This window comes from Leptomonas pyrrhocoris, assembly GCF_001293395.1.
Source record: "Leptomonas pyrrhocoris isolate H10 chromosome Unknown, whole genome shotgun sequence".
NCBI classification, from domain to species: Eukaryota; Euglenozoa; class Kinetoplastea; order Trypanosomatida; family Trypanosomatidae; genus Leptomonas; species Leptomonas pyrrhocoris.
In genome coordinates, this window is record NW_015438362.1 from 55,594 (window position 1) to 80,997 (window position 25,404).

Below are 25,404 nucleotides of genomic sequence, written 5' to 3' on the forward strand. Positions count from 1 at the left end.
CGGCTGTTTCTTGTCTTCTACACGTCGTAGGGCCGTTTCACTTAGCTTCTCTCTTGTGGAGTCAAATTGGCGGCGGCGATGCCCAACAAAAAATCCTTCACCTTGCGTCGCTGAGCGGAAAAGTTGCTCACTATCAAGAGATGCGCATTCAGCGTCTCCTGCTGCTCCTGCGAGATGCCGGCCAACGTCAAAGATGGCGCCAAATTCGGAAAAAGCTTCATGTAAGGCTCGCTAATCCCGTATGCCATTTGATCCCGCGCACCAGGCGGCAGCTCCCCAGCCGGCGCCTGCGTTACGTAGGACACAAGCCGGGCGTAGACCATTACCCGCACCTCAGACAGCGTGGCTTGCACATCAGGCGCAGTTGATGTATCCGCGTTGAGGTTGACGAGCGAGATAAGGAAGCGCTCGGCGGTGCGAGTGTCGGAACCGCTTTCGAAAACGCTGACGGCAAGATCGGCGGCAGCCATCAAAAGGTTCTTGTCCCGCTGCCACACTTTCGAGTCGAGGACGTTGTTCCGCAGGAAGGTTAGAATGTCTTTGGCGAAGTAGAGCCACTGTTTCGACTCCGCCACCTCGTCCCTCGCGTTGCGCTGGTTGCTGCTCGTTGCCTGCTGCTGCCGAAGCTGCTCGGTGCGCTGCACAAAGAAGCGATGCAAGAGCTGGAGAACGTAAATAAGCAGTGCTGGATGCTCCTTTCCGATGGGCAGCAAGCACTTTTCCGACAACGATCGCTCCACATGCGTCGGTAGTGCGGATGTCGTCATGAGCGCGTTAATGATGCCGGCAAACTGCTCTGCTGGCAGGATCGGGCTCAAGCAGCCGAACACTTGATACACTGCGATCCGAAGGTTCATCAAAACCCCTCGTGCAGATCGCACCGGTCCTGTCAGGTGCGCCTCACTCTTTCGTTGATTGCCAGGTAGGTAGAGATCTTTCTCTCCCCTCTCCTGCTCCACAATACCACGGAACTCGGGTGGCAGGGCGCTTGGCTCGATGCTGTGAACACACACGAGCAGACGCCCCACAACCGGAAAGAGCTGCGTGGCCTTCTCGACAACATACGGTGTCATCTGGCAACGACGAAAGACGGCCGCAAGCGTGTTGAGGCAGCCTTGAATCACACCGCGATTGTCCTTGTCGTCTGGGGTGGCAGCGCAAATGGTGCGATTGAAGGCGTTCTGCTCAGCCAGCGCTGGACTAGCGCTGAGCATGTCCACCAGTGGGTTGATGATGGTTTGCAGGTAGGCGTCTGACTCGTGTGGCGACAGAATGGCGGTGAGTGCGATCAGCGCCTCGTACAGCAAGGAACGTTCCATCCCATGGGAATGGACCAGCATCGGCTCCATCCTCTTCATGATTGGATGAACAAGGGGCAGGAAGCGACGGCTGTGCTCGACGCAGAGCTGCACCAGCAGCGTATGAGCCCGGCGTCGTGCGGCCAACACGTCCAAGTCGTCCATTCGCCGCGTCGCCTCATCGTTGATGCAGTTGAACAGAATGGTGATGGTGCCCTCCCACACGTTTAACTCCTGATCATCGCGCGCCTTCCAAAAGTATGAAATCATGTTGAGGAAAAGCGGCAGCAGCACCGCGTCCGATGGCTCGCGCGTCAGCAGGGTCGACACGCACGCGTTCACGCCGATAGAAGAATACTCGAACGCCATCGATAAGCACTCCATCATAAACTGCGTTGCCTCCCAGTACACAAAAGTCAGGCTGCTCTGCTGCACAAAGCCGTTGAGTGTCCGCGGATCTTCTGGCGTTCCCCGAGAGTCAGGCAGCTCGGAGAGTAAGTTCAACAAAAACTGGTTTGTTCGCTCCGGGTAGAGCCGTGCGAGGAGCGTCAGCACTTTGCTTGCGCTGCGTCGGAAGTCGGCAAAGACGTCTTCAAAGAGGCGGTCGAAGCCAAACTGTTCTTGCGAGAGCTCCTTCCCTTCTTGGTTTGAGCCGTGCGTTGGGTGGCAAAGGTTCTTCGGCAGCAGCAGGCGCAAGCCACTGTAGATACTAACTGGGTCTACTTGGAGATAGGTGTTCTCGTCCAGTCTCTCCATTAGCTGCACGACCTGTTGCGCAAACTGGATGCTGGGCAGGTTGAAGGCGGTCATGATGTTCTGCACCATCAACACTCCCTCCAGCTGCGTAAACTCCCTTGGTAAGTCGAGCAGGAGATCAAGCACGTCGTCCAAAGCTGCAATGTCGTGATCTGCTACAAGCGTGGGGATCTTGCCCAGCACGATCCTCAGCAGCACCTGAAGCATTGCTGCCTTTTTTGCCTCTGTGACAGAGTACGAGCGAAGTAGCCCCGTAGCGCAGGTGATGGCCTGTCGTTGCGCTGGTACCCAGCGCAGCAGCACCTCCAGTGTCGCCGCCAAATTATGCTCCTGCCAAATTGGAAAAGGCAGCTGGGGTGCCAGTGTGGCAACGAGGAGAAAAGCAGCCTCTACGCTGCTTTCAGTGTTCGGTGCAAGCGCGGTGGAGTGCTCGCCTCCTGCGGCCATGTAGTAGGCGTAGAGAGCCATCGTCGCGGCGTGCAGTAGGTCACCGCCGCGCTTCGTCACGGAGCGCTTCAGCGTGCCAATCGACTGACGCGGCACGCGATCGAAGTCGGGGTCGATTAACGCAACAGTCAGATCGCTCAGCAGAAGCATCCTGCGAGGCTGCGTGTCGCTTTCGCTGCACAGCATGGTCAACACCCGGTCCACCACATCGTGCTCGGAGTAGATCACGCATTCGATGATCAGCTCCACCAAGTCGCTGCGCAGCAGCGGGGCCAAGGTAGGCTCGTTGCAGTACCACGCGAGTAAATCCATGAAAGGCAGTTCTGTTGGCCGGATCAGGCGTGCGTGCAACCCATGCCGCAACAGCACTGCCCCATACGCCTGAACTGCTAGTCCTTCGTTTGCCGATTTGAGAAGCCCGAGCCCGATCTGCACAGCATCAGCTGCAGACAGCGTTTTTTCCCATCTCAGGAGGTGAAGAGTGGCGCCTCGTCGATCCTCATTACGAGGGCACGTGTACACTTGGCGCAGTAGGCCAACCGCCTCTGACAACGACATTGTTTGATGGACCTAAATACGGGAGACGAATAACACAAGAAAACAGCGAGAGTTTCGTTTTGCCGTCCAATACAAGGTCAACACAAACACAACCCGAAACTTCTGTAGAATAACAACAGAAGTTCAGCAAAGAGTCGAAAAAGGAGGGGAGCAAGTCAAGAAAGTCGGGGGTGCTCATCAGCCCTAATAAAAGAGGAGCGCATTAAACAGTATGCCGTAGAACAATAAAGAGAAAACAAAGCACAGGTACATCCGCTCGCGGCTGTTCGCGAAGCACCGCTTTTTTTGGAGGACTTTTCGGAAAAAAAAAACCCCGAAGCCTACAAGGATCGCCGAGTTCCGGTTTTTGCTCTCCCTTCACCACTTCAGAAATCGCTTTATATGTGTTCAACACGCTTCTTCGGGCAGCCCACTATTATCGGCTTTTCAGGTGTTTCAAACTTCTGTGAAGATGGACGGTGAGAGAGGTGTGCGAAATACGACCAGGACAGCAGTGAGACGACAAACACACTCGATTTCTCGAGCGCGAGAAAAGCGGCGCAAACAAACATATAAAAAGAGAAACTAACGCGCCCACCTGGCCTACTTCCCGCTGCGCCAAGGCCGACACCCCGGCCTGTGCGGCGGTCCTAAAGAGAGTGCGCCCATCGCGTTTACGTCGCCAACAACACGGCACTCTCGCAGTCCGCTACCGGGCTTCATTGTCCAGTTTAGACGCCTGCAACGCCCCCAGTCGACGGGCTTGATCACTGTGGTCTGCCCGTCCACGTGCCATCGCGACAGATCGGACATGGTAAATGAGCATTGGAAAAAAGTTGCACCGCAGGCGTCCCAATCGCAAAGGTCGGCGCGATGAAAGGTGCAGTGAGAGAAATGCGCCCGGCGAGCCGTGACCCTACTTGCGTCAGTGGACATGAAGGTGCACGAGTGAAATTGGCCGCCAGAAAGGTCGGCGTTGTGCACGACACACGAGTTGAAGGTGCAATGTGCAAAGTAGCTGCCAACGAGAGCTGCATCTGTCAGGTCACTCCGATTAAAGCTGGCACTGAGCCGCGCGCCCGAAAGGTCCATCTGACGAAGGTCCCTGCCTTCCAACACGGATCCAATCTCTTTACGCGGCTCCCACGTCTTTTCGGTTAGCATAACACCTTTCTTGCTGCTTGCTAAACGCGGATCCTCAACAACGACGAGAGATGACCCTGCCGATGACGAGGCTTCGATCTCCACTGCGTCAAGGAGAGCATCACGCAAGTACTCTCGTGCAGACCGTATCGCCGATTCCGCCTCCAGACGCGCGCCTGCTATGGCAGTGCTTGAGTGAGGCGGCAAAAGCGGCGACTCCCCACGACTGAGGATTCCGGTCAGTCGTGCCGAGCGCAAGAGGAGAACAGATTCGAGAATGCGGCCTACTGCCGCCGAATCAATGCGGCGACCCATGAAGCTTCTTTGTTAGTCACGCTCTCTTAAACACAAGTTCGCTTCGTTTGCGGGAGACATACGACTTCAACTCGCAGGCAAGAAAAAGAAGTGGCAGAGATTGGAAAGTGAGAGCTACAGCATATCGTTGGCGAACGGCACAATAAAGTAGCTGAAGCTCGGCTAAAGCCTTTGCGAACGTACCCGTACACGAATGGAAGATGTGGAAGAAGACATCGGAGGGTTCGTCAGCATAGTTGCTAAACAACCAAATCGCAGCACGCATTCGAGGAACGCTGATACGGCGCAGCAGCTGTGCAACGAGTACAAGAGTAGTAAAACTTGTCTGCAAAGCAGGGGGGGGGGGAAGAGCTTTCGTTTTAAAACGCATTGTTTTATGTATTCTTTCTGCATTTTGGTACAAGTACGACACAGATCTTCTTCCCTGTGAAGGGAAGCAAGCCGACGACATGGTTAGCTCGTTGTGGAGGACGAAGGCTCTCCTCTCTTTGGCAAAGCAGGAAAACGATGGTCTTCACAACAGCCTCTACAGAGTTCTGTTCCGTAACGTCATAGAAGTGTGAAAAGGAAGCGTCAAGGGTGACGGTGATTCTGGCGGGTAAACGCCAGTGTGTTTGAATACGCATAACAGGAAAAAAAGGTCTATGTTTGCTGAGCAGGAATGAGAAACAATTTGACGAAGTGTAAGACGCGCTTGCAGTTTACAGCTTCCAGCGGGATGGAGGTGGCTTCTCAGCATGTCGCAGCGGCACCGAAGAAGTGGCGTTGAAGCTCCGTACAGCCCGCGGATCTGCGCGCACTACAAACGGGGGCGGCGGCGCAGAGGACACGCTCGATGACGGCGGTGTTCGCGAGCGCGGGCGGCGGTCGTCATATGAGCAGTACCCAGGTGCGAAGCAACGGTGGTAGAATTGACCGCTGCGGTCAACTTGGTGCACAGGGCAGATAGATGGGTGCTGGTGAGTGTTGGAATGGGGAGTGTCCTCCGTCTTGTTTTGCGGTATCGATATTCTTCGAGACGGGCTATCACGGCTGAGAATCTCAGCGATTGCCTCCACGTCATCCTCCTGCTTGTCGTCGGCGCCGTGGAGCACTTGTACCGCTTCACGATTGAGAGCGCACATTCCGCGCACAAATGCCTCCTTCAGTTTTTCGTTCAGTGTTTCGTTGTTTTCCTGCTCCTCTCGAAGCGTTTTTTGGTAGACGTCAATCTGTCCTTGCAGCTCTTGCTCACGGCAGTCTCTCTCGTGAAGTTCAACCGCCGCCAAATGCGCGCTGCGGCGAGCGGCCGCGAAAAGGCGCCATTGCAAGTACCTTTGGAACGTAGTTGAACGCTCTTGGTGTCGATTAGCTTCTTCGGCAAGCCGCCGTCGTTCCTTGTGGAGTTCTACGGCACGCATCCAGTTTACGAAACACGCCAGCAGCTGCGCCGTTGCACCCCTCTGCTGTAGAGCCTTAGCCGCTTCGGCTAGCTGCTTTTTCGCAGATGCGTGCCGCTTCTCTTCCGCAGCCTTCTCGGCCTGCACAGCCGCAATCTCCTCCCTCGCATGTTCAATTTGGCGGTCGCACTCCCGCTGCATCTCGCACCGCACCTGCCCTAAACGACGGTGCAGATACTCCTCAAGCATGGCACAAACGTGTTCGTTCATGCGCGTGCTCGTCGCACGAACCTCGTCGGCCACCTCAGCGACAAAGCTCTCATCGTTCTCCGCACTCACGAGAGGCATGATGAACAGCGGAGTGGAAAAGGAAGAAGAAAAGGAGTAAATTTTGTTTCTCGCAGCTCTGAAGGTTTATAGACGTGAAGCCGCTGTTCACTACACATGCAAAATTGTCGCTGGGTGCGAAAACGGCTTCGTTTAGAAACGAATGTTAGCGAGCTTACACCAGATTGTGTAAGAGAGCAAACGGCGTTGGTAGCGCAAGATTTTTGTGGGTGTGTTCGAGTACGTGGAAAGAAAAACCCGGAACCGCAGAGAAAGGGGAAAGAATTGCGGAAAGAAACTATATTGGAAGCGCACCGCAAAGGAACGATAGTTGAAAGTGTTTGCTGACAAGGGTGCTTCTAAACTGCGTGAAGAGTCGCACGAGAGAAGGTTTGCTTGACAAATGTGCCTTCGATCGAGTGACATGCACACACACACACACACACATGAACAAAAAAGGATTCCTTCCCATCGTGGTGTGAAACAGTACAGGGGCTGATAGAACGATCCGCGTAGAAGACCACGCTCTGTATCGCAAAGAAAAGCAAGCGACACTAAACAATTTTTTCTGTGACTGCTGTCATTTTGTTTGCGATAAATGAGTAATGAATGCTAAGAGTGAAGTGAAGGAATGGAGATAAGCAACAAACACAACTACACACAATTGTGTGTTACGGACGTGAGCAACAATGATAGGAGCACATTTGCTAAAAGCGCCCTCAGCGTAACATGGATTCTCATCCACGTAGAACAAAAACGCGCTGCAGCGAGTTCCTGCAACGGAGAATTCATAACAGACATTACAGAAACTATCATGACGACCGTTTTACTGTGAATGACACCCTTGAGTAAAGGAAGACCCATGCCGGCTACCGCTGCGCAAACATGTCCTTTGTGCTCGGGTTGGCTTGAGAGCCAATCGGCTCATCCTCTGCAGCGCCCTGTTGGTCCTGCAGTTGTGCCGCCTGCTGTGGATTCAACGTCGCTCCATTTGCGCGGAGTTCCTGCTGCCGTTTTCGGAGGTCGGCGTAGTCCTTCGCAGCCATCTGAGTCCGAAGCAGCGGGTTGCGCGCCACTTTCTCGTGCCTTACGGTTTCCTTGTAAAGTAGAGCAGTTCCATAGGTGTACGCCTGCTGCGACGGATTCTCGAGGTGCGCCTCTAGAGCGTTGATGGTGCGGTCGAGCTCCCTGCGGTCAATAATATGCGCCATCTTTTCCCGCACCTTCGTTAGCTCCTTCAGCAGCACCGCCTTCTGCTCCGCGTCACCGGAGAGCAGAATTTGGCACATGCGGCGCAGGGCGTCGTTGATGAGGCGGTGCCCACGCACCCGCGATGCCAACGCGCACTGTGTGTAGATGTACAAGTATGCGGGCTCGTACATGTCCCACATCCGCTGCACCTCATCGCGGTTCTGCGGGTAGACGCGAAAAGCGAAGTACAGGTGAGTCCAAAACAGGAACGGATCCGATCCTTCGTGCTCGTTTGCACGCCATCGCAGGATCTTGCGGCGAAAAACCACCTCGGCGACCTCGTTCACCGTGTTGAAGTAGGGCACCAGCTCTGGCAGCACCGCCCCGCCGCGTGCACGCTGCTCCATGTTCTTCAAGAGAAGCTCGTTCGGTGGCTTCCACCCCAAACGACGGTTCACCTCCTTGGTGATCACTTCACCGTACGCAGCCAGATTGGCATGCACCACGGCGAGACGATACGGCAGCTCGCTGAACGGCTCGATCCAGTGGCGCGGCTCGCCCTCCTCGAATAGCTTATTTACCACCGTCTCCACATCTTGGAGGTGGCGCTCCGCGTGTTTGCTTGGCTCGTAAACGCGGAGCATGTACTTGGCCTCGGTGAGCAGCGGGGCTTTCCACGACGCGGGGAGGCGCTCATGCGCGGTGCGCACGGCCAGGTGGTACAAGTTCAGACACTTTTCCCTGTACGACCGGCCTGTTTGGAATCGTCCCTGGCGATGCATGAACTCGGAGTGCTCCCAGTACAGGTCGCCCATATAGCGCAGCCACAGGTGCTCCGCCGTCTCTTGGGTAAGTGGCGCCCCTTCGAGGAAAACACGCGCGCGCTCCGGAAAGGGGTGGATGGAGGGGTGCGTCTTTTTGTTCACGTTCTCCAAGCAGCGGTCGGAGATGTCCGTGGCGAGTGTGAGGCGGCCGCGACGCTCGTTGAACCACATGTACTCCGTCTCGTCTGTCATTGGGTACCAGCGTTTGGTTGTGCCGGAGTGCCAGAGCGCTTCCGCCTTGTCCAAGTGCCCGCTGACTTCTGCAAAGACGGCGCTCTCGCCATCAAGGAACTCCTTCTCTTCGTACTCGTACGGCGGTTCAGCGTCGGGAACAGGGATCTGCACGATGTCTTTACCTGCCTTGCCGTAGTTGGCAAAAAGCTCGATCGAGTCCTCGAAGAGCTCCTCTGCCCGCGAGCGGAAGCGGGTGTCAGCGAAGTCGATGTACATGCGCTGAAGATGCTTGCCGGCGTAGAAGGACAAGGCGCCGCGGCACCACTGGTAGAACGCTTCCACCGCGGCGTCGTGCGCCGAATCGCGGATGCCCTCGACTCGAGCAGGGCACTTCACGCGGGCTTCATTCAGGTGGCGGAACAGAAACTCCTTGTGCGTCTCCAGCTGCTCCAGGCTCTGGAAGTCCGTGATGATGAATTCGCCCAGCTCGTTTTTGATCCATTTCATAAAAGGCTTGGAGAGCGGCTCATACTTGCGGTCACGCACCATCACGGAGTAACGCTGGACAGGGTTCTTGCGGATTGTATCCAGCTCCAGGGAAGTCATTTCCTGCACAAAGTTCATAAAATTCCGGCCCAGCAGCTTACTCTTTGCGGAGGCGCGGCGGAGAATCTCGTCTGCTTCCGCCTTCACCGTGTTCGCCTCCGTTGTCCGATTTCCTTTGAATTTGTAAAAATCCGCGAGGAAGTGCTTTGTGTGCGCCTCGAATATCAGGCGGAAAACCTCCACCTGCTCCTCAGGGACCTCCGGGTGGTCGCCGACGGCGCCGGTGCGGAATCTCTCCATTGTGTCGAAAAGCATCTTCTCGCACTTGTCCTCGCTCGTCACCTGCGTCAGGTTGCCAAACTCCGTAAGTGCCTGCTGGAAAGCCTCGCGGTAGGCGCGCCACGTCTTTTCAAGGTCTGCCTTGTTGAAGTCCACCGCGTCCGTGGCCTCCACACCACGATACGGGTCGACAATCGAGTCCGTTTCCCAGGGGAGGGTAGGGAGCAGAACGTCACTGTCGTACGTCAACTTCGACTTTCGAAGTCGCTCCTGGCGCTCCAACCGCAGACGCTCGGACTTCTTGAGAGGCTTTCCATTCTTGTCGACGTACTTGTGTGCGTTTACCTCCTCTTCCTGGGCTTTTGCGGCAGACTCGATAGAGCCGTCTTTTGCTACCTCACGAAAGAGCGGGAGCGGCTTGTAACCCGTAACCAGCTCCGGCAGCGACCTCAGCTTGTGCATCTTGATCTCGTCAAAAGCAGACGCGCCGGACGGTGCATTGTCTAGCGTGACGCGCTCACTGTCATGCAGCGGCGGCGGCACGTAGTACTCCTTCTCCGGCTGCTTCTTTTCTAGAGGGTCGTGCACCATGTCGTACTCGCGAATGAGCGGCTCCGTCTCGACAAGAGTTTCGCGGTACCACTTCGGCATTTCATTAAGCTCCTTGTTCTGTGGGACACGGTAAAGCTCGTTTGGCACGTCTGGCTCCACATTCGGTGGGCGTTCAGTAACGTGAATAAAGCCTTCCTCGAACGGCTTCTTTGCCCCCATCACCGTCGCCGCCGCTGCTTCCTGGTTCGCCACGGCCGCAAAACTGTTTTTTGCAGCGACCTGTGCCTCCGCGGTGGGGTTCGCCAGAAGAGATTTCTCAATCTGCGCCACCGTCTTCTCAGCGTCCGTCAGGAGCCGGGAAACGTCTCCGCCCTCCAGTGTTTTGCGCTCGGCTTCCAACTGCTTCACCTTCTGTATGTTTGCCTCCACTTGCGTGCGAAGGATAGGGCGGTCACCGTACTGCTTGGATGTGTTATGATGCGCTTTCATGAGCGCAACCACAGGATCGTGGCCTGCTTGCCGCGACGCCTCCGCCCCTTGCTCAAGCATTTCGTACTGGATGTTGGCCTGCGTGGCGATTGCCGCGCCTTGTTCAACGGTGATGCCACTCGCTAGAGGTTCCATGTCCGCTTTGGGAAAACCGGAAATAGGGTCAATTTTGGACGGATCCAGCTCCCTCTTGCCAGCCGAAAGCGCCTGTCCTGCGCCGTATGCTTGCAGTTTCATCTTTGTCTTGGCCACCTCGAGGGGATCTGCGGTGCCGGAGAGCGCCTGATACGTCTGCTCTGGATCAAGGTCCACCACGCCGGAGATGATTCCGTGGTACACGTCACCCATCTCGGACTGCCGCTGCTCCTCTTCTTCCATTAACGTGCGATCCGTCTGCAGGCTTTGATGCACCGCCTTGCGCTCCTCCCCTTCGATGAGCCACATCCGATCTTTGTAGCGCGTATCCGCGAGGTGCTTCCACGACGAGTCCGACCAACGCTGATCAGTCGGCAGAACGCGCCGGCGGCCGTTCTCGTCGTAGTGGTCCAGGTAATCTGTGTACCCTTGCGGCCAGATCATGCGATCCTTTTGGATCTTGAAGGAGCGATCTTTCCAATGCAGGTACCACTCTTGCTCCCGCTCAATCGGGTCTTGAATGTACAAGTCGAAGCGATCGCGAATGTCCTGAACTACTTCCTCCGAAGTGGGGATAAGTGACTTTCGCCACCGCACCTCCCACGGTAGGCCATCCACGTCCTGCTGCTCTTCCAACATATCGCGCCTCGTTTGCTGAGAACTCTTTGTGAGACGCTCTCCGGGGCCGTACTCGCCGAACCTTTCACGCATGTCTCGCTCCTTGTCAATGTCGCTGCGGCGCCGGGCCTCGTTTGACATGTGCGGTAGTTTCACGTGTTCAAGGTTGTTTAAGCCAAACTGGATGTGTGGCGTAAGATCCGGCGACTCTATCACCGACATTTGTGATCCTGTGTTAGGGTCAGCGTTCGGCTGCCCCCGCTGGCGGTCGCGGGAACTGCCGAGCGAGTTCTGCGTTTGATGGCGTTGCGCATTCCATTGCGCTACAGTCACACCGCATTCCCTAAACGAGGTTGACAAACATCGCGCTGACCTCCCAAAACGCCCTGTTCGCATCATTTTTTTATTTTGCGCGTTACACAATCTCACGAAGCGTTGCAGACGGGAGCAAAAAGAGAGGCTCCGCAGGACTATTCGACTTAAGTCTACTAAGTTTCTTTGGCACGCAGACTCCAGAAAAAGAGAGAAGCGAGAAGGAGGGAGTGCAAGTAAGAGAAGTGAATGTAGGTGGCAAGAAGACCTGGCTTTGCCTGTTTGGCTTCGGGAGCTAGAACCCTTACCTGTGGAGCAATTCGCGGTCTTTTCTTTCATTATGAAGCTGCTCAAGTGGTGAGAACACCTTTATACTCTTGTAACGGAATGTGTCCACCTGGAAAAGAGGAAATGTATTTTCAGAAAGGCACTAAACAGCCCCAACCTTTTTGTCGCTCGGCGGAGCAATGTCAAACGTCCGAATTTTCCACAATGTGGTTTCGCGAGAAACTCTGCGGAAAGAGCCTGTTGCTTTTTAGAGGAGTCTCTTTCAGTTCTTTTTTTTTTAAACGATTTCGTCTACACAACTGTAAATAGAGAAACACAATAAAAACATAGAAAGCTCAGTTACCGTTTTGCACCCTTTTCTTGCTTAGCTTTTCCAGCGGAATTTGCCGCGGTGTTGTTCTCACAATCGCGCATCCAAGCTTTCGAGACGAAGAAAAAAGTAAAAACAAACTACGACAATGAACGCAGAGAGCGCATTCCAACTTACGATTGGTGTTTGTGTATCGGCACCAATTGACAACCTTCACCTATAAAACCCCTCCGCTCTTTTCTTCCCTTCATTTTCAGCCTCTAACTGCGTTTTACAGTCGACGTTAAATTCCTTTGAATCTTCTGCAGGGAGGTAAACAGACCATTTTGGTTGGTTCTAGCAACAACAAAAAAGAGCGAAAACGTACGTCAAGGAGAGAAAACGAGACCTTTTTAAAATACAAGAAGAGTGGTAAAGAACAAAGGAAACGGTTCAAAAGAGTCGAAAAAGCAATAACGGGAAAAGATAAAAAGGCCACGCTTCGGCAGTGCTGGTGAGTGCGCATGTCGAAATGGTTGAAAATGGGGGAGGAAACAAAGCAACGCAAAATGTGTGAGAAGAAAAGAAACCAAAGTTCTTTACAGGTGAAAACGAGAGCACAAGGTAAGGATCTTCTCCAAATTACGAAAAGCCGTTTCGGTTCTGTGATAAAAATGTGAGTGCCAGATCTGGCACGAAAATGAATAGGGGATGACCTCCAGAGTAACTTCTAGAGCGTCACGTAGCAATAAGAAATTGGTGTGGTAAGCCTCTGACTCATGAGATGGGTACCGTTCGGTGACCATCCTTCGTATCGATGTTTCCGCCACGCGACGGAAAGCTAAGCTTATTGTCGCTGGCAGCAGAGAAGCGCGGCGGGCGCTCTGGAAGGGTTTCACCGTGCAGAATTTTTTCGAGATCGTTGCCAGTGAGCGTTTCGTACTTCAGCAGATTTTCCGCAATCTTCTCCAACTCAGGTCGGTGTTTGAGGAGCATTTCCTTGGTCTCAACGTAGGCCTGTTCGACAAGGCGGTGGACCTCCTTTTCGATCTTGAGTTTGGTCTCGTCGGACATGTACGCGCCCTCAGCGGAATCGGCCGTGCCGTAGTCCACAAATCCCAAGGTGTCGCTGAAGCCAAACTGACGGACCATGTGGCGTGCCATGTTCGTCGCCTGCTGGAAGTCAGACCCGGCACCGGTGGTGATGTCCTCGGGGCCGAGGAGCAGCTCCTCGCCAACGCGGCCAGCTAAGCACACCTTTAGGCGAGCCAGACACTGGCGCTTGCTCTGGCTGTACTTGTCCTTCTCCGGTTGCTGCTGCACGAGTCCCATGATTCCATTTCCGCGAGGAACGATTGTGGCCTTGTGAACCGGATCCGCCCCGTCGTCCTTGAGCAAGATCGCGCTGAGCGCGTGCCCGCCTTCGTGAAACGCGGTTACCCGGCGCTCCTCCTCTGGAATAATCTTCTTGCTCTCGGCACCCATCATGACGCGATCCTTCGCGTACTCGATCTCTTCCGACGTCACCTTCAGCTTGTTGAGCACCGCCGCACGAATGGCAGCGAGGTTAACCAAGTTACTGAGCTCAGCGCCTGTAAAGCCGGTAGTGCCACGCGCGATATCCATCGCGTTCACAGTGTTGTCTGCCTTAATCTTGTCGAGATAGATCTGCAGGACCTCAGCGCGTCCCTTCATATCGGGTGGATCAACGGTGATGGTGGTATCCAAACGTCCCGGGCGCATGAGGGCCTTGTCCAGAGATTCAGGGGTGTTGGTCGCGGCCAGCACAATCACTGTCTCGTCCGAGTCGAAGCCGTCCATTTCTGCCAGAAGCTGGTTCAGCGTCATACGTGACGTTCCCTGGTCGGTGCGCGAGCGTCGTCCGCCCAGTGCATCGATTTCGTCGATGAAAATGAGAGCGGGTGAGTTTGCCTTTGCCGCGGCAAACAGATCACGCACTCGACGCGCACCGACACCAACAAACATTTCATCGAACTCACTGCCAGTAGCGTAGAAAAAGCTCACTCCAGCTTCCTTGGCGATGGCTTTGGCAAGCATCGTCTTTCCACATCCTGGCGGACCGGCAAGCAACGCTCCCTTCGGCAGTCGTCCGCCCAAATTGTGAAACTTCTCGGGGTCCTTCAGAAACTCCACGATCTCTTCTAGCTCCTTCTTGGCCTCATCGCAGCCGCGGATGCTGTCAAACGTCACTTCCAAGTTGTTGAGATCAACCGGCTTCACCTCCGCGACCCCAAACATGCCGGAAAGCCCTCCCCGCGAAAAGCCCGTCTTGGCCGCAGGTGCGCCTTCCTGAAAACGGCCGCTGAATTCATCGATGAGGCTAAGGAAGCAGCTCACTCCAATTCCTAAAAGCAGAAACATCCAAAAACGGGTGGCCCACGATGCCTTCTGCGGAGCAGACACCACGACCACAGGTCGCTCCTTGGTTCCTAAATCGCCGAGGAAGGGCGTTTCCGGTTGTCCGTATGGCATGCCGCCGCCTTGATGCAGCGGCGGCGGTGGTGCCTGATAGCCTCCGTTGTACGGAGTCCATTGCGGCTGTTGGTAATACGACTGCGGAGGCGGAGGTGGTGGTGGGTACGTCCCGTTGTTGGTGTAGTAGGAACGTTTCTGCAAGAGCTCTGGGGACAGAACAACCGTAACCTGCCGCTGTGAGAAAAGCCGCGGCTTAAACCTCACAACCGTTGTGCGCCGGTTGACGGTCAGCTGCACAGCACCCAGATAGCGACGCATAGTGAAGCGCAATATACTAGTTCTTATCGTACGTGAAACAGGAAAAGGGGGTGTAAAGCAACATACTGATGAAATTTCCACAGAAAAAAAAGAAGAGCACGCGAGCAGGCAAGATCAAAAGGGAAAATATCGGCAGTGAAGAAGAAATATAAAACAGCTAATTTATAAGGTCGTTTAAAGAGCTTCGGCCATCGTGTCCACGTGGTTCATTCATTCGTTTCAGTGAATGTGTTGTAGTTATCCACAAAGGTCAATGGAAGGAGATGTGTCGCTGCAGCTGAAAATCTGCACAGACGCAAAGAAAGGAAATCAAATAACCCTTTGTCGGCCGTGAGAAAACAAAGCCACCTTGCTCAACAACACTTCAGCTTTTTTAATTCTTTTTTGATGACGTCAACAACAAAAGGACTGCCAATACTGTTTTAACCCAACCAGACGCAGATGTTTAATTAGTGTTATTGGTAAAACGATACAATCATATTGCCAAAAGTTCCTGGAAGGCTCTGGAGAATCGACTGGAGAAGATCCGGACACACCTCGTTCGCCCGACGGAAAAACAGCTGAATTGTCTCCCGCGTTTCAGGATAATTGGAGGCAGCCTGCTGCCAGCTGTACACGACCTTGATCACTGCGGGCAAATAGTTGCGGAACACCTCCGGAGGAGTCTGCACGAGTGCGCGGAAGAGGTGAATCGTGGCGTCGGACTTTTCCTGAGAATTTTCCGTTGCCGCCATCAACTGCGCGATAGTGTCGATTCGGAGGTACGCGACAAAACCCGGCAACGTATCCAACACGTAGCACAAGTCGAACGCCATCCGCCCAAAGTAATGCGCCGACTCGCCAAACACGTCGCTCCTCAATGCGCCATTTGCAGCTCCCAACGCACCTCGCGCCGCAGTCGAAAGCTCTCCAGGATACTTGGATGTGATGAGCGTAATCAATCGGACACTGATTTCTTTCCACTGCGGATCCTCGGCCTCTCCTAGCTCCTGAGCAGCCTTGTTGAGAAGAGTATCGTGCGCACCGGGAGGCAACGCATCTGGGCCAAGCACTTGGATTAAAGCGCTGAGAAGCGTAACGGCCGCTGCTTTGATCTCGTAAACCTCAGTGCCGTTTAGGAAATGCATCGCAGTCGTGGGAAGGGCCCACGAAGTCGTTTTCACCCACTGTGCAAGAGCTGACGTCGACACTGACGTGATATACGCACCGCAAATTAACAGAGTATTGAAGATGAGGTCGGCGTCGTCTGTCACATTTCGGCTCATAATATCTCCTAGTACCCCATTCCAGGTCGTCAGATTCAACGTAGCCAGCTCGTTATTCGGATGTGCAGCTAAGAAGGCAATTGTGGCGCGGTCGAGAGAGAAAATGTCCTTGTTCAAGAGAACGTTCGGTTCTCCGCTGACATATAAGGCGATGTACGACTTCTCAAATTGTGCTGCACGGTTTTGTCTTTCTGCCTGAAGCACTCCCGAGAGCCGTTCCGCGGCTGCAGCATCGTCGAGGAAAAGGATGAGCTTGCCCAAGAGATCTACCAGCACGGCCAGGTTGTTTGTCGAGTACACAGGGAGGCAGCTGCATATCGACTCTAACAATCCCGACAAATGCGGCCTTAGCAGCTCTAATTGTCCATAATTTCCCAACGCGGAGTGAATAGTGTTCAAGGCGCTGACAGTTGTGATTTGAACACGCTTGCTCGTGCTCTGCAATCTGGAGCTGAGAAGAGGGATAACTGTATTCATCGCGTCCGGAAACGACGCGACTATGCCGTCGCTCAGACGTGAGAGTGACCACTCCGCGATACTGACAACACAAACGTGCTCCGATGGATTCTTAATAAACTCAATCAATTGTGACACTAACGACTGGAGAACACCTCGAAGCTCAAAGGCGCACCCGTTTGCGATAGTTCCAATGAGGACGATACCGGCCTCCCGTGCGCGCCAGTCGTTGCTGTTCCACAGCGCTTGAATTCGCGCGATTAAACTCTTGAAAGTTGCGTCGCTCGAAAACGAGCTGAGCACGTCAACGCACTTCAATGCAGAGCTGCGAAGAGTCATGGCCGCAGCATCATCATCCAGCATGTCATCTTGTGAGATATCTTTCGTTCCGCCTTTTACGGTAAAACTGACTGCGGTGGTGTCGCGAATACGGTAGTCGTCCGAGTCCATAATGTTTGTGATTTCCTCACTTGACAAGAGTGAATGCTGGACAAGCGCCGGCACCAGCGTTGGTATCAAGGAAGGAATGTCGGCGACCAAAAAGCGGAGAACCGTTTCTCCGCCGTTGCGATCATACAAATCGACTACTGTGGAAATTACATCAATTGCAGCGGCAATCAGTTCGTGGTTCCCATCGCCTCCGTTCTGACTGTTGCAAATAATTTGCACGGAGTTGTTGATCCAAAAGGTGACGTAACGCTGGTTGTCTTGTGGAGTGATTTGGGAAAAGTAGTCGAAGTAGTCCAGTAAAAACACACACGAACGCAAGACAAGGATCATAAACGCTGAATCACCTCCGCATGAACTCTCCAGCAACGAGGTGCATACGTTGGCGAAAAAGTAGCTAGCCTTTGAGAGTCCTTCCTGCAGCGGAGAGAAAGTGTCCACGTTCCAGTCAAGCAAGGATGCCTGTTCGTAAATATTGAAGCACATGCGAAAGCCAGCTTTGCGGGTCGCCAGCGGGGTGTTGGAAGCAAGGACCAGCTGCGAAACCTTCACGATAATATGCTCACTGGATGCGCCTATTTTCTTGGGTAGATCTTCCATCAGGTATTGGAGGCAATAAAGAGCCGAAAGCGTTTTCAGGTCGTCTGCAGGAAGCAGCTCATTCAGTAGTATGCTGGGCAGGTCGCCAAGCCCGCTGCTCGTCCACCATTCGAAGGAGGTCAGAGCAATCACTTTAACCACAATCTGCGCGGCTGTGCGAGAAAGCCTAGCGTCTGGTGGATTTTTCAGTGTTTGTAGCCCGTGGCGTGCTGCTTCTTTGACAGCGTCTTCTCCCAGCGCATGGCGGGCAGCAGCCAAATTGTTTTTCAATGTAATTCCTGCGAGCTGGCGATACTGTCCCCAATCCACAGGCAGCGCCAAGTCGGCAACCGGATTTACATCTGCGCCAAAAACAACAGACAGCAAGACACAAAAAGACGGGTTTGTTTCGTATTGTTTGAGCTCTGCGTACGCTGCTTTCGAGTTGGAAACTTCCACCCCATTGTTGTGAAGAAGTTTGATCACGCTCACTAAATCATCCCGTGTGGGAGTGTACATGATTCCCAGTATAAACAAATATATATGTATATATATTATCGATGTGTACCTTGTACGAAAGTAACAAGGAGTAACGTGTACAGCTTCATTTACGCGAAAGAGTTGACGAAAGGACAGAACGAAACAAAGAGGGAAAAAGGACATAGAGAAAGTAGAAAGAAGCAGGAAATACCAAAGATCCGCAAAGGAAAAAAAAGTCGCTTTTGCGTTTTTTGAAAAAGGAAGATAGGACAGCTGGATGTGCCGAGCTGATAGAAGTTTCCTGAATTCGTTTAACTGGTGGCACACAGACCGAGAAAAAACAGTCCAACAGCAGCATCAGCGAGGTTGCGAACCGCATATTCTTGGGAACGCAAGAAAAAACTACACACTGTTAAACTCAAAACTGAGGACACAATTATCGATATTTCTTTTTCGCTCAGGGTTTTCGAGCTTGCCGACTTAAATGAACGCTTCTCTTCCTTGCAGTATGGCAGAACCTAAAAAGAAGAAAGGGAGGAAGAAAAATAAAGGGAAACTCTGATTGTAGTGCCTTGCGACCTGCAAAAAAAGCCATCTTTTTTTAAAATTTCTTTCAGGTTTCTCACGTTGGAAAGAAAAGAACAGAAGGACAAAGCTACTCGTGCAGCAAAAAGCGCTTTCAGTTACGAAAACTACTAATTCTACCTGCTTCTCTCTTTGGCACTGTTTCTGTGTGCGCTATACAGTTTCCGGTGGTACGCAACACCCTAAGAGAACCTCAAGCAGTCAACGACTGATCTCCAAAGATGTCTACAGTTGTAGGAAGCACGAGCTGAAAGCTACAGCGGGCTTTGAGGCAAAAAGAGATTTGTCTTCCAGCTTAGCTTGTCATTGAGAGTGCTCCTTTCTTTCGAAACTCCGTCCTTGATGCCGCTGCTTTCTCGCCGCTTTCTTCACCCTTGGCAGCCTTGAAGCAGGAAAGGAATCCGTTTCTTGTGATGCACCACCCGATCTCCACGCACCACTAGCTGGGAAGCATGAGAATTGTTACTTTCTCAGACAACAAGTGAGAAAGAAGAGTCTCGCTTTTTGCCAACACAAAGAACTCTTTTTGATCCAGCAATAATTCCAAGGTGCGCCATTTGTTTCTTGTGTAAACTGATGTTCTCGTACGCATACAAGATGGTTCGTCCATATCACACAGACTCTCACGTGAAAAAGCCTTCTCATCCTTTCGTTCTCTGCAGCAATGCCTTCTTAAGAGTTCAACCTTGTGTCAAGCGCTTTTCCACGCGTCCTTTTTCTTCAAAGAATATTAACGCCCAAGATCTCAAAAGCGATTGCAACTCTCTGAAGGCACCACTTTGCGCCTCCAGATTGAAACACGCCGGAGGGTTCCCTTTTCGTCTGTTCACGTCGCGAAGGAGCAACGACGTTTTGCGCCTCTGCCTTTGCACGTTCTCTCACGACCTTCCTTTTAGGTTTCAAAAGTCACGCGGGGCGGGTCGGAATCGCCGGCGGGGCTGCGCCCCGGCGCGGCTGGGGTGTCGGGTTGGGTTCCCCCCCCCCCCTTCCTGGGCCAGCCACACCGCCCCGCCGCACGGAAACCCGCCGTTTTGGTTTTGCGAATGGGTCGGGGGCTGCGCACTGTTACCAAGTTGAGGTCGCACCGACTTTTGAGGGAGCCCTTTGTTGTATACCTATCCCTCCGTTCTCCTTGTTGCAATACCTCTTCATCATTTAGTTATCCGTGTTAATTCTCTTTCCCCTATTTAAATTGGAATGATCACCTTAATTCCCCAATGAAAGGCGGCGACAGCGTCATACTCTTTCCCTTCTGCTTTGCTTTCTTCTTCCTAGTTTTCTCTAAAGGCATAGCGCTTGTTCTAACCGAATGTAATCGCGGTGATTGCGACCTCCTCTTTTCTTATTGTTTTCTACTAATTACCTGAGTCTTGATTTCTGTTCCCGCACACCAGCTTGCCTCTGATTCCGTCACTGGTGGTAGCAAGTCTTGCCACTGGAAACAAACAAGGCAGTTGCGACGAATATGTTGGAGTCTGGAAGGAGCCAGCGAAGCAGGAGCCATCATCACATAGAACCAATCCTTCTCCTTTTTATTTGTCTCCAGTTTTGGTACCAATTATTGGCCTCTTCTTTTTTTTTTGGCGAGTGTGAATTCTATAGGAAGAAACGCATGCTTCACTCGAAAGCATATCTGGTTCCAAGTTTACCTCCAATCGTAGACCTGGTGTTTTTTCTCTTGCTTTGGAGTGGCGTCGAATGGGTTTCTGGGGTCTGTCGCGCGTTTTTTTTTCTTTCGTAGGCTTCTGAAGTTTAACGTAACTCCGCTTTTATTTGCTGTGTTTCTTTCCCTTGAAGAAAAGGGAAAACATAAAGGCTGAAGTTGTTACTGAAGAGAGGAAAAGAGAAAGGAAAGTAGAAGAACAGTTTTGAAAACGAAAAGACGGCGGTACCGTTGTCAACGTCTCGATCGCTGAAGGCCTGCCAATTAAGAGAAAAGGTCGTGTCTGCTCGAAGAATGGCATTTAGAGCTGTGCATTTGCTGTTACATCACAGATGATTATTGCTGAAAACAGCTCTTGAGCAAAAAAGGCCCCGAAGGTAAAAGAAAAACATATCTTTTGGTTTTCTTTAGTGGAACGTAGAAGCACTTTTTCTTGAGAAACAGAATCCATGCGCCTCTCACCCTTTGTTGCGGCTATCCAATACGAGAGTGACCGGGCCATCGTTGACCAGCTGGACGTTCATGTAATGCTGGAACTTCCCAGTTGCGACCCTTTCAGCACCGAGGTCGGCGCGCAGCTTGTCGCGCAGCGTGTTGCACATGACGAGCGCTTCCTCTGATGGCATGGCGTGGTGGAAATCAGGTTTGTTGCCCTTCATGACGTGCATCAAGGTGAACTGCGAAACCAACAGCACGCTGCCATCGATTTCCCTCACGTTGCGGCACCACATTTTGGTACCATCAGCATTGCTCCACAGCCGAACGCCGACAATTTTACGGTGTATGTACTCCATATCCTCCGCAGTGTCGTCACGCGCCATCCCGACGAGAACGACCATTCCCTTCTGGATGGAGCCGACCACCTCACCTTCCGAGGTCACGGCGCCGCTGAGCACGCGTTGAATGACGGCTTTCATGTTTCCTTTCTTTGCGAGTGAATTCGATATGGTCACGGGGAATATGGGTAAATGGGAAAAACACGTTAAAGGCAAAATGTCAAATGTTGAAGCCTATTGGGCAGAGGGAAAGAACGTGACGAGTAAAGGGCACCGGTCATAGTTCCGTGAATCGAGACACCACCGCAGAGACCGCGCGTGGCTGTGGCAAAGGCACCCCAGTGAGTGCGGGCTTGACATCGTGTGCACTTTGCAGGGATGCCGTCAGTAGGAAAGAGAAGATGAGGTTGGTCTCCATTTTTTTTTTTGGGGGGGTCGTTTCTTTTTATGCTAGCTGCCGACGAAGCGTCGTGGGGAAAAAGAAAAGGAAAAAAAAAGAGGAGCAACGCCACCCTCAGAGATAGCTTCACAGCATCCGCTGGCCTCTTCGCCTTGGAGACACGGCGCGGAGCAACGACTTGTTGCGTACGCGGCGCGCAGCATTCGCCTCGGCAGACACGCGTAAGTCTGATTGGCGCGAGTTTGCAGAAGAACCGCTGCGAAGGAGAGAGAAGATGTCACTCTTCGCTCTTTCCATGTGGGCGCGGTGCGTGCTCACCTCACGTGCGCCGTAGTGCTGCAGCAGACTCACCCGAACCGCAGAAAGGGAGTTTGGTGCGGACGGTGCGGTCTCTTCTTCCGCCCACAAGCACACCGCAGGACACGACTCTTTTGGAAAAGCTTGCTTGAGGTGGCGCGCCGCTGCAGCGGTTTCACGCAGCCCATCCGCCGCAGCGCGGAGGTCGCCGTGCTGACGAAGGGCCACCGCCATAGACGGTAGGAGGGGCCAGGAGCCGGCGACCGCGACTTGGTAATGCTTTTGCACCGTATTTCCTGAGAGTGCCCCGTGCAGCGCCGTGACGACGTCGGCATTGCCACACCGCGATTCGTCCTTGTCGTGCATGCGCAAACGCTGCAGCTCCATGAGGCACGCAGGAGTGAGAACGATCAATACAAACGACGGCGCAGCGTGTGTTGCAGACTCCCGCAGCAGCGGCTGAAGGAGGTGCACCAATCCTTCCAACTGGTCGTTGACTGCACTTTCTTCTGCGGACGCACGCCGCTGCACGATGGCACGCAGACTGGCTTTTGTGAGAACGAGCACAGAGCCTTTGGTATCCATGCCTGACTTCCGCTGCAGCTGCTCGGTGAGAGCACCCAACGTGAGAGTGTGGAGAGGCATCTGGGCACAGGAACTCACCACAGAGTCCAGCGTTTCGCTGGCATGCACGGGGTCGTCGGTGTTGCCACACTCGTAGAGCAGCGACATGACGGTGTGCAGTTCTGCAGAGGGGAGGGCCGGGCAGTGAAGGGCGGCATCGGCGGCCGCGAAAGCAGCCGTCGAGGACGCCGGGCTGGCAAACAGATTCAGCGCGGCACCGCACCAATGCGCGTCACGTCGCTTGAGTGTCATCAGCAGTGACCACAAAAGCTGCCGCTGCTGGTGACCGGACACACGCAGCAGCGCGGGTAGCTGTGCACCTTGCCCGTCGCGATACTGCCCGCTGCCGCCTTCTTCCACGCCGTCTAAGCCGCGGAGCCGCTGAACAAACGACGCGAGCTCCCCGTCCTCGCGTGCCCACGTGCCAAGAGGGACGTTGGAAAGCAAAAACACATGCAGCAGTATTTGGCTGCCACAGACGGCGACATGCGGCGAAGCCTGCGCCGCATCGCCGGAAGCAACGCAGTAAAAGTGAAGCGACTGCACCTCAGAAAAATACCTGGCGAGACCACGGAAGAGTGCGGCAGGAGGCCGATAGGTTTTGAGTGTGGCAGCGGTCGAGAGGAGAGTGAGGGACGCCGCAAGAGCGTATGGTAGTAAAGCATCCTGCTGGGCGGCATCGCTTACGTGGTCAAACAGACGAAGGACGTGTTCGGCAGCGGTGGTGGTCAACACTGTCGGGACCGCAACGGAGGTCAACGAGAACGATGCGCTACTGCTTTCTAGACGGGTCGCCGTATGGATCGAGAAGAGGCGCATCATCAACGCAACGCAGTGATACAGAACTTCCTGCTGCGCGCTTGTGCGGTGGCGTGGTGTGGCGGCACGACAAAGCTGGGTGTACACGTGCAGCCCGGCTTGTTGCAGCCGCGTGTCTGTTGCAGGACCGTTTTTCCCCTCCCTCACTGCTGCAGTTATGCGTGCGTGCTGGTCGACCAGATACGTCAGGAACTCTGTCCCCATCGCAGCCAATCCGGACCAGCTCGTGCCACCGCGCAAGCCATCCCACAGCGACAGGGCCTCTTCGATGCTGCTCTCGACCGGATCGCCGCTGCTCTGGGGATGGTACAGAGCGGCGTGCATGACACTCTTGAGAAGCCGCACCACCGCCTGCTCAAAGCGCGCGTCCGCGTCGTCGCCGCCCGCGACGTCCGTCTCGCGAAAGAGCGAGGCGCCGCCCCACCATTTAGAGCGCACCCACGCCGGTGTGCGGGGGAGAAGGACACCGACGCCCCACCGCTGCGCGCTGTCGTGGCTGCCTCTGCTGGCTCGCCGTTGCTGTCGATGCTCCGCGAAGGTGGCGAAGCCCAATGCACCACGTGCACGGTAGAGGAGAAAGATGAGTCGAGTCACCGTCTCCACGTCCCCGCGCACGGCAGCGACCTCGGCGCAGTGCACCGCCACCGCCTCATTGAAGAGCACAGCCCCTCCCGACAGTCCCGCTGCGGAGGCCCGCAAGCCACTCGTGACCAGAGGGGAGGAGGAGGTCGGGGAGCCGCGCGTTAGGCGAGAAAGGGCGGCGGCTTCCAGGAGCTCCAGCGCGGTGGCCTTCACGCCGTCATCAGTGCTGCGCAACATGGCGGCTGCGGTGGCGCCGAGGATGGTGGGCGAGCACGCAAGGAGCCAATCCCCATCGGGATCTTCCGCGTGAACGCGGCGCGTCATCGTTGCCGCGTCGCGGGACTCGATGCGCTCCATCACGGCCATCTTCACCAGCGCTGCCGGCTGCGTGCTCGCACGGGAGACGGCGTCGACCTCGGCAAACGTGTCGGAGAGGCCGAGCAGCTTGGCAAGCCACGACAGAGCGTCATCGCTCCCGTTAAGGCCTTCCATGACGTGTGCAACGGCGGCTGCCTTGATGTCCCGCACCTCCTGCTGAGTGACATCCCAGGGCCCGGGGTGACGCGGATGGGGAGCTTTGTTCAGCAGATCCACCAACACTCCCGCCACACGCCGCGCCTCTATCGAAAGGTTTGGTGCAGCGCGCAGGTGCCGCAGGAGTTCCACAAAGTGATGCGGGGCGGCGTGGGTGTGGTGGGAGCTGCCCTCGTCGCCGTCGCAAGGACGGTAGACCGCGTAGCGCTTGGGCGACTCGACGCTCAGGCAAAGCGCCGCCGCCTCACTCAGTGCAACGCGCGAGGGAGGTGCGCCAGCGGTGCGGAGCGCCAGCACGTCCGTCCACTGCGGCATGGTCGTCGCGTGAGCTGCATGGGCGGGAGAGGAAGGAGAAGTGGTGGTGGTCGCGATCGGGGGCTGACGGGAGGATGCTCTGCGATTGACTGCGAATCGTCGCAGCGGTGCCGCCGTCAGCGGGGGCGGGACGTTGGACTGCTGATGGGCGGAGGTGTGGCGATGACGACGGCATTGAAACTGGCACGTCCGCAGAGCGGTCGAGAGGGACGCCGCTTTCGAGAGCGTGGAGGTGGCGGCGGGCACGCGCCAACACTTCATGGTGGCGCTGACGTGCATTTGCGTGTACGGATGCACGGGTGAAAAGCAACCCGAAGATACAGTATTATAAATCACAAGACTACAAAACGTGTTGTTTTTTTGTCTGACGGGCAATGAATAAACAGGATCGAAGCGATCACGCCTTCACTACCATACTAATGCCGTGCTATGAGCGCATATATGCGGCACAACCTAACGAGCGTTATGTTTCGCGTTTTCTTCTTCTATCACGTGCGCACGCACGAGGGAAATTGCCAAAGGATTCAAAAGTAAACCAGGGAGAACGAGAAGACGAGGAGAGCACGAGCGAAAATGCACCTACAATAGGAAAGGGAGCAACAAGAATGAGGGTGTTGTACCGCGTCAGCGTGGGGCACAGCGCAGCTCAAAATACAAACTTCACTACTGTGTCACACATATGACCCAGCTACACCGAGATGCAAGCTGCACCGCGGAATCACAGTGATTCCATGCACTCCGGCACAAAGGAGCAACAAGAGAGCGAGACCCGATAAAACCTTCGTTTGGCGCTTGCTTCTTCTCTATTTTTAATATTTATATATAAATATGGTAGTATACGCAAGGTTAAACAAGGAAAGAACCCACGATGCACACTGCGGAGACTTGAGTGTGACACGTACGGGAAAGATGAAGTTTACAACACGGTA

The 25,404-nt window shown here is 54.3% G+C and overlaps 9 protein-coding genes across 10 annotated transcripts; all 9 read right to left on the reverse strand.

Annotated features, from left to right (window-relative positions):
• Positions 1–41: 41 nt before the first annotated feature.
• Positions 42–3,162, reverse strand: ABB37_03645 (hypothetical protein; the record flags this gene model as incomplete). The annotated part of the gene is made up of 1 exon (XM_015801044.1): positions 42–3,162. Exon 1 carries the CDS (start codon positions 3,057–3,059, stop codon positions 42–44), a length of 3,018 nt encoding a protein of 1,005 aa, XP_015659664.1. The 5' UTR covers positions 3,060–3,162.
• Positions 3,163–3,641: 479 nt separating this feature from the next.
• Positions 3,642–4,561, reverse strand: ABB37_03646 (hypothetical protein; the record flags this gene model as incomplete). The annotated part of the gene is made up of 1 exon (XM_015801045.1): positions 3,642–4,561. Exon 1 carries the CDS (start codon positions 4,494–4,496, stop codon positions 3,642–3,644), a length of 855 nt encoding a protein of 284 aa, XP_015659665.1. The 5' UTR covers positions 4,497–4,561.
• A 636-nt stretch (positions 4,562–5,197) lies between these two features.
• ABB37_03647 (hypothetical protein) lies at positions 5,198–6,377 on the reverse strand (the record flags this gene model as incomplete). Its single annotated transcript, XM_015801046.1, has 1 exon — positions 5,198–6,377. Exon 1 carries the CDS (start codon positions 6,221–6,223, stop codon positions 5,198–5,200), a length of 1,026 nt encoding a protein of 341 aa, XP_015659666.1. The 5' UTR covers positions 6,224–6,377.
• Positions 6,378–7,071: 694 nt separating this feature from the next.
• ABB37_03648 (putative mitochondrial hypothetical protein) lies at positions 7,072–11,507 on the reverse strand (the record flags this gene model as incomplete). The annotated part of the gene is made up of 1 exon (XM_015801047.1): positions 7,072–11,507. The coding sequence occupies exon 1, from the start codon at positions 11,407–11,409 to the stop codon at positions 7,072–7,074; it is 4,338 nt and encodes a 1,445-aa protein (XP_015659667.1). The 5' UTR covers positions 11,410–11,507.
• Positions 11,508–12,676: 1,169 nt separating this feature from the next.
• Positions 12,677–14,719, reverse strand: ABB37_03649 (putative mitochondrial Mitochondrial ATP-dependent zinc metallopeptidase; the record flags this gene model as incomplete). 2 transcript variants are annotated; one of them, XM_015801049.1, is made up of 1 exon in its annotated part: positions 12,677–14,719. In XM_015801049.1, exon 1 carries the CDS (start codon positions 14,651–14,653, stop codon positions 12,677–12,679), a length of 1,977 nt encoding a protein of 658 aa, XP_015659669.1. In that variant the 5' UTR covers positions 14,654–14,719. The 2 variants fall into 2 exon arrangements, with proteins under 2 accessions (XP_015659669.1, XP_015659668.1); XM_015801048.1 differs by having other exon boundaries at positions 12,677–14,676.
• Positions 14,720–15,108: 389 nt separating this feature from the next.
• Positions 15,109–18,003, reverse strand: ABB37_03650 (transportin2-like protein; the record flags this gene model as incomplete). The annotated part of the gene is made up of 1 exon (XM_015801050.1): positions 15,109–18,003. The coding sequence occupies exon 1, from the start codon at positions 17,917–17,919 to the stop codon at positions 15,109–15,111; it is 2,811 nt and encodes a 936-aa protein (XP_015659670.1). The 5' UTR covers positions 17,920–18,003.
• Positions 18,004–18,927: 924 nt separating this feature from the next.
• ABB37_03651 (hypothetical protein) lies at positions 18,928–19,110 on the reverse strand (the record flags this gene model as incomplete). The annotated part of the gene is made up of 1 exon (XM_015801051.1): positions 18,928–19,110. The coding sequence occupies one exon, from the start codon at positions 19,108–19,110 to the stop codon at positions 18,928–18,930; it is 183 nt and encodes a 60-aa protein (XP_015659671.1).
• Positions 19,111–20,586: 1,476 nt separating this feature from the next.
• On the reverse strand, positions 20,587–21,139 carry ABB37_03652 (putative D-tyrosyl-tRNA deacylase; the record flags this gene model as incomplete). The annotated part of the gene is made up of 1 exon (XM_015801052.1): positions 20,587–21,139. The coding sequence occupies exon 1, from the start codon at positions 21,043–21,045 to the stop codon at positions 20,587–20,589; it is 459 nt and encodes a 152-aa protein (XP_015659672.1). The 5' UTR covers positions 21,046–21,139.
• Positions 21,140–21,430: 291 nt separating this feature from the next.
• On the reverse strand, positions 21,431–24,961 carry ABB37_03653 (hypothetical protein; the record flags this gene model as incomplete). Its single annotated transcript, XM_015801053.1, has 1 exon — positions 21,431–24,961. Exon 1 carries the CDS (start codon positions 24,473–24,475, stop codon positions 21,431–21,433), a length of 3,045 nt encoding a protein of 1,014 aa, XP_015659673.1. The 5' UTR covers positions 24,476–24,961.
• Between the last annotated feature and the right edge of the window lie 443 nt (positions 24,962–25,404).